Source organism: Ctenopharyngodon idella, chromosome 5, assembly GCF_019924925.1.
Source record: "Ctenopharyngodon idella isolate HZGC_01 chromosome 5, HZGC01, whole genome shotgun sequence".
NCBI classification, from domain to species: Eukaryota; Metazoa; Chordata; class Actinopteri; order Cypriniformes; family Xenocyprididae; genus Ctenopharyngodon; species Ctenopharyngodon idella.
In genome coordinates, this window is record NC_067224.1 from 29,823,881 (window position 1) to 29,837,009 (window position 13,129).

At 36.3% G+C, this 13,129-nt stretch overlaps 3 protein-coding genes across 4 annotated transcripts; 2 read left to right on the forward strand and 1 right to left on the reverse strand.

Annotated features, from left to right (window-relative positions):
- Positions 1 to 110: 110 nt before the first annotated feature.
- Positions 111 to 1,131, reverse strand: gig2o (grass carp reovirus (GCRV)-induced gene 2o). The gene is made up of 2 exons (XM_051892582.1): positions 987 to 1,131; positions 111 to 883 (listed from the first exon to the last, which is right to left on the reverse strand). The coding sequence occupies exon 2, from the start codon at positions 880 to 882 to the stop codon at positions 232 to 234; it is 651 nt and encodes a 216-aa protein (XP_051748542.1). The 5' UTR covers position 883; positions 987 to 1,131; the 3' UTR covers positions 111 to 231.
- A 160-nt stretch (positions 1,132 to 1,291) lies between these two features.
- pou2af2 (POU class 2 homeobox associating factor 2) lies at positions 1,292 to 8,542 on the forward strand. Of its 2 annotated transcripts, XM_051892581.1 has the most exons (6): positions 1,292 to 1,995; positions 2,096 to 2,156; positions 4,624 to 4,724; positions 5,854 to 5,896; positions 6,029 to 6,336; positions 7,703 to 8,542. In XM_051892581.1, exons 2-6 carry the CDS (start codon positions 2,144 to 2,146, stop codon positions 8,117 to 8,119), a joined length of 882 nt encoding a protein of 293 aa, XP_051748541.1. In that variant the 5' UTR covers positions 1,292 to 1,995; positions 2,096 to 2,143; the 3' UTR covers positions 8,120 to 8,542. The 2 variants fall into 2 exon arrangements, with proteins under 2 accessions (XP_051748541.1, XP_051748540.1); XM_051892580.1 differs by having other exon boundaries at positions 1,292 to 2,156.
- A 198-nt stretch (positions 8,543 to 8,740) lies between these two features.
- On the forward strand, positions 8,741 to 12,886 carry stk36 (serine/threonine kinase 36 (fused homolog, Drosophila)). Its single transcript, XM_051894243.1, has 9 exons — positions 8,741 to 9,381; positions 9,783 to 9,923; positions 10,278 to 10,355; positions 10,716 to 10,846; positions 11,022 to 11,271; positions 11,467 to 11,560; positions 11,762 to 11,928; positions 12,227 to 12,396; positions 12,724 to 12,886. Exons 1-9 carry the CDS (start codon positions 9,295 to 9,297, stop codon positions 12,884 to 12,886), a joined length of 1,281 nt encoding a protein of 426 aa, XP_051750203.1. The 5' UTR covers positions 8,741 to 9,294.
- Positions 12,887 to 13,129: the final 243 nt, after the last annotated feature.

A 13,129-nucleotide genomic window follows, 5' to 3' on the forward strand; every position in this document is an offset into this window, starting at 1 on the left:
TCAGAATGGAGGCTAAATTTGCATATTGCATTGTTTTACTGGTCAATTCACCAAAAATAATTTAAATAAGAACGTGTCACAGCTGACATAGCCTAATGAAACAATGAAACTTTAATGATAAATGAAACTTTTATTTCCGTAGGCTTAAATATGATTACAGAGGGTTAAAAGAAACAACAAAAAAATAAACTAATAAAAGACAGATCCAGATCTTAAGTTAGCCTTGACATTTTAGAGTCTTTCTTTGATCTTTCTGCTTTTGCACACGTGTTTTCCCTGAAAAGGGCAGATTTGTTTCTTGCACTCCCAGCACAGCTGAACATCATGGTCTTCATCAGCATTGTCGCGATGACAAAGATCGCAGCCTTCGTTTTTCAGTTTACTCCGAATCAGCCGTCGAAGCTCCTTGCGTTTATCGTCATCCACACAGCACGCCACGTCAATCACCTTGATGTGACTGGGGTCCCACACGCAGTCCTCTTCGCGACCAGACTTGATGGTGGAGATCTTGCTGTTTGGCGGAACCCACGCGCAGTCGTACCCATTGCTGTGCCACGATGTCTGGAGAGGATGATTGTCACAGTCTATTTTCTTAACTTTTCCAACACACACCCGCAGTTTGAAAACGACTTTGTCTTTTTTGTCAGTATTGAGCGGGTAACACTTGGCTTTATCGATGTTACGACTGACATAAACCCCGGGGCCCAGCATTCCATCTTTAGAGGGTTTAAATCCGTTATTAATGATAGCCATCGCGTTTGTCAAATGTGCGCCGTGAAACATTGTGTATACACGGCCTGACTTCGGTTCCTGGTTCTCGGACAGAGACCTGCTGCGGTCTTTAACAGCTTTCCAGCCACAGAAAGACACCTCCGTCTCCATTCTAAGATTGAACACGTAGATTGAATTAGTATTTGCACCCACTAAAACAGCTTTTTACATTTAAAATCCACGGAAATCAACGTTAAAGGGGAAAATATGCTCACCTTCTTCAAGATCATCTATGGTTGCCTACCCGATAACTTTTTACTTTCGATTTCTACTTTCGTTTACTTGGAAAATAAAAAAATATCGCGAGATTCTAAAAGCTTTAGTCATCGTCGATCTCACAAAACAATGTGTTAAAACATTAGTCACACATAAATTATGTTTTATGAGTAGCCTAAATTAAAAAAAAAAAAAAGAAAGAAAGAAAGAAACATTCCCATGACAGCTTTCTATTTTAGCCTATAGCCTACTATATATAAAGTAGCCTAAATCGTTTTTACAGGTAGGCTACAGTCCCAGCAGTAATTGCCTTTGATGCACTGTAAAAAAAATAAATAAATAAGTAAATATCATCATTTGATCACTTTGTTTCCATATAGGCCTAACATAATAGCCTATTTGTTTCCATCCAATAACTTGCCAAAAGTTTTGTCAATTAGTTGTCACTGAGCAGCTCGTAACACTTTGATTTTGCTTTAAAAGTTATGACAGCAATTACACTTAGTTTTAAAAACTTGTATTCTTTAAATTTTAGTGGGGGTTGATTTTTTTTTTTTTTACAGTGATTACAGCATGAATTTTCCATTAATGGGTTTTAAATACAGTCCTTACATAGCCTATCCACCAGGTTACCCTATACACTTACCTAATCTCCTCTAAAAAGGAAAGTTTTTGACGCAGGGCCTCTTTGTTAAAAAAAAAAAAAAAAAAAAAAAAAAAAAATTATAGCCTATACGGTTTTTTATATATATTTTCTATTGTCTTCATCTTCTGTGTTATAAGTAGCTACTGTAAGGAAAATTACCTCTTCCTCTTTTTTCCCTCGCTATCATATTCAGCTTATAATACGGCTGTCACTCTCTCCATTTTTCAACAGTGCAGCCTTAATAGTGTACTCTGATCTACAGTAGATGCAAATTATTAAGAAACGTCTCCAAGCCAGTTATTTGCATTTAACCAAATGATGAAGGCTTCACAAGCGAAACCATGTGAAGGGTATGAATAGAGGTGCGCGAGCTTGACCATAAGCTACATATGACTACTTAAGTTTTTTAATCTTCTCTCTTCCTTTGATATAATGAACGTGGTATGATTTCTGCTGGAATAGGAATCAAAATTGAAGACCTGAGAAAATTGGCAACGCTCGGCTAAAATTATGATGGAGACAGGTGAGAGTTTGTGAAAAGTATTTTAGTATTTTTATACATTTCATTCGATGTTTAATTTGTAACGCATTAATAATGAGGCTGTAGACTACATTTACATTAAATGTGCTCATGTAAGTATTCGTAATTTATAAACACCGTTGTTGTGTTACAAATGTATGTCGAGAACTGTATATTGTATATAGCATATAACATAACATTTATTCGCTCTTTTCATCTAAATATATCTACCTACCAAAATCTAACAGTTGTGAGAAAGAACGTGTCACTTGTAAATGTAATTTTTTAAAAGAATCTATCTTGGCCCTGTTATAGAACGTAAAAAATACATAAATTAAAAGTTACTTTAAATAGCCTACTTTTTAAAATATGTAGCAACTCACACGTGAAAAAGAAACGCTTTAAAATACGGATTCTAGTTGTGGTAAACGTAATTACTTCTTAAAAGCTGACAGAAATGGGAAGTAAACAACAAAATGCACCTCAGCGGTGGTTTTGGCACTCTGAGTGATTTATTTTTCTAAGAATTTGTGCGATAGGCTACATTAAAAGTGCCTGTTATCGACACAGGTGATTATAACAGATGTCTCAAAAGTGAAGACACAGAGTGTAGTAGCCCAAATATACCTAAATGTAGTCGTATATCTTCAAGCCTAAATATACTTAAATGTAGTCGTATATCTTCAAGCCTAAATATACTTAAATGTAGTCGTATATCTTCAATCAAACCAAGGAAAACATTCAAGACCCCTCTTTTCTCTTTATGTCATGTACTGCCATTTATGACTGTTAACGGGTGGATTGTGACATCAGGCTAAATGACTGTGCGTGCACACCCTAGACCACAGATGAGACAGGTGTGTGTGTCAGAGAGAGAAAGACGAGATACGAGTCTTCCATTGGAAACTGATATTGGCCATATATTGGAACACAAAACAAACAAGGAGAAATTCCACTCCTAAAAGAGAAAACAGCTGTTTGCCTAAGGATCTGAATTTGAAACATAGCGATCTAAAAGCCTAACAATACATGTAAAATTGTTTGTTTAACACTATGTATTTTGCAATGATTTTTCCTCAGGCATGGGTGTGCAACATGGTTAATGCATTCTCAGTTAAACAGAGATTTACAGCTTGAGTTTTCAATGAAGTCCTGCAAAGTTTAATTTTGTTGTTTTCTATTGAAACTGAAGACCATTACTGGGTAGTGTTTGAATAGAGTTGTATCTCCAGTCACTAGGAGATGAACTCCAACATACCGTTAATATTCTGTTTAAATTATTGTGTAGAATTAGCACATAAAATCTATTTTACTCACAATTCTGTTTCCACTCCTAAAGCATGCTATCTCTCATCAACAAAGGAAAACATAAGGCCATGATGGATCAATTTCTTAACTAGTAATACCACAAGTAGAGACTTGTTTATAAGAAATGCATACACATTCAAGTTCACATTTAACACTTTTTATAGATCTTATTTGCATGAATATTTTATTTTAAAAGCTGCTCAGCAATAAAAACCTGCCAGCTTTCACTCACAGTCCAATTCAGGGTTAGTCCAACTTTTAAAAACTATTTTAAAATTAAAATAAGTAAATAGAAAAATAAAAATGGTATAGAAACCATTTAAAATACTTTTAATCAAAATTAAAAAAAAAAAGAAAAAAAAAAAGTGTTGAATAAAGAGTTAATTAAGTTTGCTTACTGAAGACATAGGTCGGAGATTCCAAGCAGCAGGTTCTTCTTGAATAAGACTTACTGGGGTACCCTATAGATGTTTCACCCCCCAAAAAATAAATAAAAATCAGAATGGTTGCATATGGTCAGGTATGACAATTCATGATTCATCAATTGAAACAATATATAACATATAGAACAAATAATCATATATCAATTCAATTAACAAGAACTGTCTGTGAATGGTATAATGTAAACAGTCTGCAAAAAAACAAAAAAAAACAAATATCAACAACAAAGCAACAATAGTCTAACAGTGTGGATATTACCAAGTCTTGTTTTGTGATAAAAAAAAAAAGCAACGTATCTATTGATAAAATAAACCATGAAATAAAAAAATAAATAAAAAATTCTGCAGCCACAATAAGGTTGCTTTAAGTATCTTTTGTGCAATTTCCCAGTGTTTCACAGTCATATGATTATGTAGATTCTTTGCAGTCTCTTTTTAATAAATGATCACTGTTAAGCTATTGTTGCTTTGTTGAACTGTAAAGTCACTATCCATGTGCAAAACTTTTGGAACATACTTAATTTGCATTTCTATATTATGTAGGTTCATATAAATACATGTAGTCAGTTAATGTTTTACATTTATTCTTGACAGATTACTCCAGAAACATATTAACCAGAGGATTTATTAATTTATTTATTTTTGCTTTGCTAGACAGTGCAGTGTTTTAGATTTTTTTCAAACTTTCTTCAACACTGTAAAAATATTCTTTTTCCCCACAGAGTATTCCAAGAGAGTATACCAAGGTGTCAGAGTCAAGCACACGGTCAAAGATCTTCTTGCAGAGAAGCGATTACGACAAACAAATGCACCCCGATTCAGTGTAAGTTACTCATCATTCTCACATTGTCTGATGTTCTTACATATTATCTTGATCATCCCATATCCATAAGCGTTTTACTCTGTTGATAGTTTTTGAATCAAAGAAATTTACACTCACAATATACAAACAAACAAAAGTATAAAGTTAAGATATTTCTCACACAGCAACAGTATTCAGAGCATCGTGTCCTTGTTACTTTTAAGAGATAAATATCAAGCACACCTGCCAAAATCAGATCTACCTTCCTGAAAGGGGACAGACAGGCATTGTTACCAGTAGACGGTTAAACCCGAGCCTTAACCGTGGTCATCACTGAGGGATTTGCTAACAAAATAAAAAAGAACAGACAGTCCTTGTGAACTCCTGCTGCAAGTTGTTGTCTGCTTTTGTTTTGTTTTGTGTCCTTTACTGAAACTAATGGACCAGTCGGTTCATGCAAATTCCTCAGACGGGGTGGTTGGCCTCAACTTATATCTGAACAATGGTCTAGCAAAGACATACCCATTACATGTTCTACAAGATAAACAAAAAGCACTCATAAAATCATTTTAGAAATAAATAGTTAACTACTATAAGAATTCCCTTTACAGAATATAATAAAAAAGTGCCTCTATGGCAATGTATTGGCTGCAGTTCTCTAACAAAGAACGATATCTACTAAACAAATGAACTTAATTCCATTGTGTTCTTCCCCGGCACGTCTTAGAGTCAACTGGGATATGTTCCCAGTCATCCAATGATTTCTTTAGATCCTTGTGGCAAAATCTCATGAGAAGAGTACACACTCCACCGGAGGCAAGTGTACACACGGAGCGAGGGTGGGGGGGGGAGCACTGTTGTGACACTGGCAAATCATATTCAAATATCCTCCCACATGATTTGCCTGGCTTTCAACAGAACAAGCACTAAAACTTGAGCCTTCCTGTCTTTTTCTCCATATTCTCACTGGCAGCAAGTCAGGCAAAATACAAAGCAGCCCACTGGGGGTTCTGTGTTTCTCTTTGCCTCTACATTGTAGGGGGATTCATGTGTTTTTTATACACGCTGTCTTCTTAAGTGAAGTTCATGTGAAACACATACATAGACACACTGTGTTGTGTCAATGACAATGACTTTTTTTGGTTTTCAGACGAGCAGCAGTTCCTCTCAGCCAGCTTTTGTGCCAATGCCTGGTGAGTCCATCTTGTAAAGCTTATACACAGCTAGATCTAATTAGATATGTTCAGATCTAACAGGTGTGCTCAGTGAGAGGCTAATTCACCTGGAAACAGGGAGTTAACTGAATTTCCTGCTTCCTCTTGCAGGGTCACACGTGCTTCCTGGTTACTACAGTATGCGAAGATCCTTCCTCCCAGACTCAGAGCTCTGCCATCCCATGAAGCAGTACTCATCACCAGACACTTACTCTTCAGCATTGGGAAGCAAGGCCTTTTCGTACGACCACCCCTCCACTTACCCTTCCTTCATTGACAGCTACTACACTCCTGATTCATATGGTGATTACAGAGGGCCAACGTCTTATACCACCAGTGGAGGGTCACTGTTTCCACCATCTACACTACCAACACTACTACCAGCTCTGTCTGGAGAGTCATCATCACACTTGCTCTTGGTATTCACACTTCCTACTGCTGATATTATTTGGGTCAATGATGTAAAAGTGTGATAAAGAAAAACACAAATTTTACTAATTTAGATAAGAACACAATAATTAGAGTCTTAGAAACATACTCTTTTTGTTCATGTTAGTTTCATATGGTTTTAAAAAAATGTCAAGAAAAGTTTCAATTCAGTAACTCTAAAAATGTCCATCAAGAAAAAAGCAAAAAGATTATTATCAAGCTTTTTTTTTTTTTTTTTTTTTTTTTTTTACAAATATCATGAATTTGTAAATATCATTTATGAATATCATACATTTTGGGTAAAGTTTGAAATCAGTAAGATAAAAAATAATAATACTTTTATTCAGCAAGGACACATTAAATTGAGCAAAAGTAGCAGTAAACGCATTTAAACATTTAAAAAAACTTTTAAACATTCTGTTAATCAAAGAATTCTGGAATAATATGTATCACGATTTCCAAAAAAAAATAAAATAAAAAATACTAAGCAGCACAAGCATTTTCAAGATTGATAATAAAAAGAAATGTTTCTTGAGCAGCAAATCAGCTTATTAGAATGATTTCTGAAGGATCATGTGACACTGAAGGCTGGAGTTATGATGCTGAAAATTCAGCTTTGCCATCACAGGAATAAATTACATTTTAAAATGTATTACATTAGAAAACAGATATTTTAAATCTGAATAATATTTCACAATATTACAGATTATACTGTATTTTTGATCAAATAAATGCAGCTTTGGTGAGAATAAGAGACTTCTTTCAAAACATTCAAATATCTCACAGACTCTAAACTTTTGAACAGTAGTCTACAACCTGACATAATCATTGCCTTGTCATAAAAAGACAGAATTTAAAAAAGGTTGCACCACATGATTTTGTGGATAAACGGTTTTTCATATTAATACAAAATTTGACACATTTAATGTAATTTAATTAAAAAAAAAAAAAAAAAAGATTATGCAAAACCACTTTTTTCTTTTCATGCATTTCATTCTTTAATTAGGGTTTTCTTCTTCATTATGATATCACCCTGACATTTTTGACACACAAAAATGAATACAGAAATTGAAAGATGAATAGATAGGACAAAAAATAAATAAATAAAATAAAAACGAGTGTCACGTCATTGTCCCATTTTCTAACCATATTAATTAAAAGATTAATAAAATAAACAATGTTGTTTTTTCAATAGGGTGTTGCATTATTTATTGTTCGTTTTACTGTATTTATTGTATTGTATTATGTCTGTATTTCTCTATTTTATCTCCATTTCCTGTTTTTGTAGCACTGTGGGAATGTGAAAAGCGCATTATAAATAAAATTCATCATTTTTATTATTTCTCTATGCTACAGAGAGACCCTTGGGATCAGCCGTCAGAGGACCCAGTCAGTCAGTCAGAAGTCATATGTCCTGAGGGTCCAGCCCCTGTGGCAGACTCACCATCTCTGGGAGGGCCGGACTCTGGCGGCTCCTCTCCATACCGTCTATCCTCGGGGCGCAGCGGGAGCTCCATCCCACCCAGCTCTCAGCCTTATACTCTACAACCCCTGGAAGATGTCTCGTACCCAGCAGCATCCTACACCTCTGCCTCCAGCTACTCCTGCCCACAGTACATGGTGACACCTGGAGATCTGGCTGTGGTGAAGATGACAGCCGTCACCTCAGAGGAGGCTAGTGGTGGAGTGGTGTCTCTCAGTGACACTACATCCTGGGCTAAAGATGATGGAACTGGCTCCTGGTTGTCCTATGAGACAAGGAGGGCTTTTTAAGAGGCTTAAATGACAACACAAACACTGTGGACTAATCATTTGCAATTACACAGCCTCTCTATTCTTGTACAGAAGGAGATTATATACATCCATCATAAAGATGACCTTCTCAAGAAATGCTGATCACGATACAACACAATTTTTAAACTGTTGATATTGCGTAAGGATACAACAAAAATATGTGCTGATAGTTTAGTTAATTCAGGTTTTCATTATGCATTTACATGTCCAAGCGTTCTAGAATGAATTAGAAGCAATGCTCGCTTTTTTCCCTCTTTCATACATTTTTAATTGTAACATTAATCCTCAAACGAAAAGTTTTGACTGGTCAAGAATATAACTAGCGAATAATACCAAAGAACACTTTAAGACAACAATGTTGGACTTTTGTCAGGAATGCCAATATATAAAAATAAACATGTTTTGGCTAAAAGAAAGTGTGTTATCTTTATAGAATAGAACAGAACAGCTGTTACCTCTCGATATGAGTCCTGTTGTTAGGACGCTACTGCGTTGTTAAGTTAAGGCCCCCTTAGTGACAGGAGTGAATGAGGACACGAACACATCGCCTGTTCAAATTTCTCTTACTTCGGTCAACTTTTCTCTTTTAAGTCATGCATTTATCAAGCAATTAAACTATCCAACTAATAAACAAAATATTAACGTATATTCAAAAATATGCTAGTCAAAATAAGTTATTTAAATTTGCAGTAACTTTTATAAGGGCTTCTGTTTGTGAGCCACCACGTTGCTAGGCGCTTTTTGTTTTTGTTCTTCTGGAGAGCAGCGCAAGTCAAACTTTCGGAAGTTTGTTCTACATTTATTATGTAACCGTATTTCTTTTCAGAGACCATTTTTTGATTACAATTACTTGTATTAGTTTTAAAGTCAACATTATTCACGGCAGTATGAATCGATAAGTAGATGTTGTTTCGCAGTTGCCGTAAGGATCAAATGATAAAGTCCATCTAATAAAAACCGTGCACTAGCTTAGCCTAGTTTGTCCGTTTCGCCTAAGTCTGTCTTGCTTTCCTTATACTATTCAGTTGCTAAATAAGCCATGAGGAGAAAACTGCCTAAATGATATGCTTACGTGCGTTCACTGTGTAGTGAGTTTTTACTAGCTTAGCTGAAAAGTCACTGGACTCTTCCTCTGGGTCAAGCCTTCATCGCTGATGATGGATCAGTATCATATTTTGGAGGTTATTGGGGAAGGGTCATTCGGTCGAGTGTACAAAGGCCGCAGGAAGTTTAGCGGCCAGGTGAGCACTGCATGTTCACCGCGGTGTCAGAAATGCACATATAAAATTAAATCTCCGTCTGAACAATAGGAAAAAACAGAACAGTGTTCAGCGCCTTAGAACATCACTCAGCCATTTAGAATAGAGCATTCTACAGTCTCGTGATATACATTTTAATAATTTGCTGGTCACTTTTTATTCTGTCTAAATTACAGTAAATTGTGATATAATTTGGATGTTTTCATAATTGTTTGGGCTCATTTTATTTTTTTCTTTCATCAAAAAGCATGTCATATTACCCCCACATTCAAAACCCTTACATCCAAGTCTTTAAATACAGAGAAAATAACAATTATAAAAGAAACTGACTTTATTAAAGACAGAATCTCTCTCTGTCTGAGTAACATCACTTTATTTTCTAGGTCGTGGCTCTGAAGTTCATTCCCAAAGTTGGCCGCTCAGAGAAGGACCTGCGCAGTTTGAAAAGAGAGATTGACATCATGAGGGGGCTTAAGCATCCCAACATAGTGCTGCTTTTAGACAGCTTTGAGACAGAGAGGGAGGTATGATTGTCACAACCTACTCCCAAGTCATGTTACATTTTCCACTATTCCATCTCTGTTCCTACAGTATAACCTGGTGCTTCCAGTATAACGGCTTATTGAATGAAACATAGCTCCCAGGGTTCACAATTTTAACATTCAAATTTCTAGGGAATAGTTCTCGTTGGCAAAATGTAGAATATGTTTAGACGTTAGGATGCTGGCATTGGTACAAAAGCAGTGAGCTTGTGACTTTGATCATCCCATAAAGTGTGTAACTGAAAAAAGTATCAGTGAGAACAGTTAAAAAAAAAAAAAAAAAACAGGACTGAATTTGTGTCAGAGGAATAATTAGAGCATGTATTCCTCTGGCAGGTGGTGGTGGTGACAGAGTATGCAGAGGGTGAGCTGTTTCAAATCCTGGAGGATGATGGGAGTTTACCTGAAAATCAGGTACATCAGCGGTCACACTGTTTTACAAGAACCGACAACTCAATGTATTAGATTTGTACCATTACTAGATAATGAATGTATGGTGTATGAAGCTAGAACTATCTAAGACCTAGTTTGCATTTTATATCTTTCTAGAATTTCTTTTTTATGCATATAAAACTTAAAATATGCCATAGAAATTAGAATAAAGATCATAACATTTAGCCTAAGGTAAATGTATTTTTGGAAAATGCATACAGTTCATCATATAGTTGATCACTTTTATTTCTTTGATTTGATGATGTGCTGAATTTACTGCTGCTCAGACCTCTTAACTGGAACACACTCACCTGCTAACCTGTTATCGTACTTCTTATGTAGGTGTGTGAAATAGCCTGCCAGCTTGTTTCTGCCCTGTATTATCTGCACTCCCATCGCATTTTGCACCGTGACATGAAACCACAAAACATCCTGCTGGGAAAAGGAGGAGTAGTAAAGCTCTGTGACTTTGGGTTGGTGTTGCCAATTGGTGCATGTACAAAGTTCAAACTACTTTAGTAACTGTATCTTTTATATACACACACAGACACAACATATATATATATATATATATATATATACATACACACACACACATATATGATCTCTAATAGCATAATGGTGTCATATTCTCTTGACTCTTCATAGATTTGCTCGTGCCATGAGTGTGTCCACCTTAGTGTTGACCTCTATTAAGGGGACGCCTCTCTACATGTCTCCAGAGTTAGTGGAAGAGAAACCTTATGACCACTCAGCTGACCTTTGGTCTCTGGGCTGCATCCTCTATGAGCTCCACACGGGGGCGCCTCCGTTCTACACCAACTCCATCTTTCAGCTGGTGCAGCTTATAGTGAGAGATCCAGTCAAATGGCCAGAAAACATGAGTCAAGACTGCTTGGTACGGAGTAGTTACTTCCCACATGAAAACCTCTGATTTTTAAAGCAAATTAGTCTGATTTTGATTTAGTGTTTGATACACACATCCAAAAAAGTGTTACTTTACGGCAGTGTGCACTGGTTGTGGTAACATTAATACAGAATTTAAAATCCTTCACTTCAATTCACTTCAAATCTGTGGGTTCTCTTAATTTAGAGTTTTCTGAAGGGGTTGTTGATGAAAGACCCAGAGAAGAGGCTGTCATGGCCTGACCTGCTTCATCACCCTTTTGTTGCAGATGGAGTTTTAAGTGAGGACTACTTAACAGTTTTATCGTCCTTTGAAATTGTATTTTCTATGTACACATATCTGCAATAAAAATATTTAATTGTAATAATATATATTATAATAAAACTATATGTTTTACACACTTTTTACATAATCTAAATCAATCCAACATCTGATATTGTCTATCTAAAATGGTGCCTTGTGCTGCTCTTTGCTTTAACAGTGGTGTCAGATGAGGGTTCGAGCAACCCCCTCACAGTCCCACCCAGCCCAGACCTACAGGCCCTGAAACACCAGCAGGCTGCAGAGAAGACAACGGCACGCAGTGGAGAGGGCAAACTACTGCGTAAAGCTAGAGAGCTTCGAGAGATCGAGAAGACTAACAAACGGGTAAACTCATGCTAACACAGCAGGCATAAACAAAGAAGTTTGTCTTTCTTCGTTTTATGTATTAAGAGATTATGAATCTGTTTTTTTAGATGTCTTCCTGTCTGATTTATTTTATTTTTGCTGTAAGATGAACTTTTTGTAATGTAAACGATTGCTATTGTTGTTGATTTGTGAAAATTTGACTGTTTACATTGGTATGGAATATGGAGAAAATGTGGAATCCGCTGAGAAGAGCTTTCAAAGTATCCATTTCTGTGGAAGTGAAATAATAAAATTGTGTTTGGTGTTGTTTTACTAGGAGATTGTGAGTGGAAGCGCAGCCCGCGCCAGTCAGACACGCTGTAAGACAGCTTCTGCTGGAGGAGCCCCCACCACTGGCCACTCATTGGGCAACACCTTTTCAGTGTATCAAAATTCATCTCAGCCAGGAACCAATCAGCATCAAGCAAATGACAACAGTGTTACCAGGTAGTATTTCCATCCAGAATTTGAATTTGAAAACCTGGGGGCCTCAACTTAAAAAAAGGCATATTAACAATGCTGCTGTGACAGTGAAATTGATGTTTTGACCACCATGAAGGAATGAATATATTATAAATCCAAATGTAAAGAACTGAAACAGTCAAAAAGCCTGTTTAAACCAAGGGTAAAATATATGGTGAGGAATCAGATTTTTAAAAGCTAAAAACACATTGCAAATGCATTACGTCATATATAAATATATCCTGTAGACAGACCAACATAAAATCACTGACTCTTAATGGCCCTCTTTCCCATGTTCCCTTTTATTTTTAGGGTGCGCTCAGCTCCACATAAAGGCCAAATCAGTAGAGACTACGAGAGGGAGTTCCCTTCTGTAGAGGTGGGACCCCGGCAACTTTTGAAGCATCCTGGACATGCGCGGACTAGTCTGGCTTCTGTCAGGATGGACAGTGAGGTTGTTATTTTAATCATTTAAAATTACATTGTGGATTTAGTTGGAGCAAACTACTAATGCCAGATCTGTCACACATGGTTTTTCCACTAAATCTGTTCATAATGCAGGAACAAGATATTGACAGCGATTATGAATGGCAACAATTGATTGAATTAAGTGATCAGGGCCCTGTGAACACTTCCATCCTTCAGAGGTTAAAAACCAAGCTGCTCTCAGCCAAAAACCAGGTATCATTCTGTTAAATGTCACAAGAGCAGCTATTTG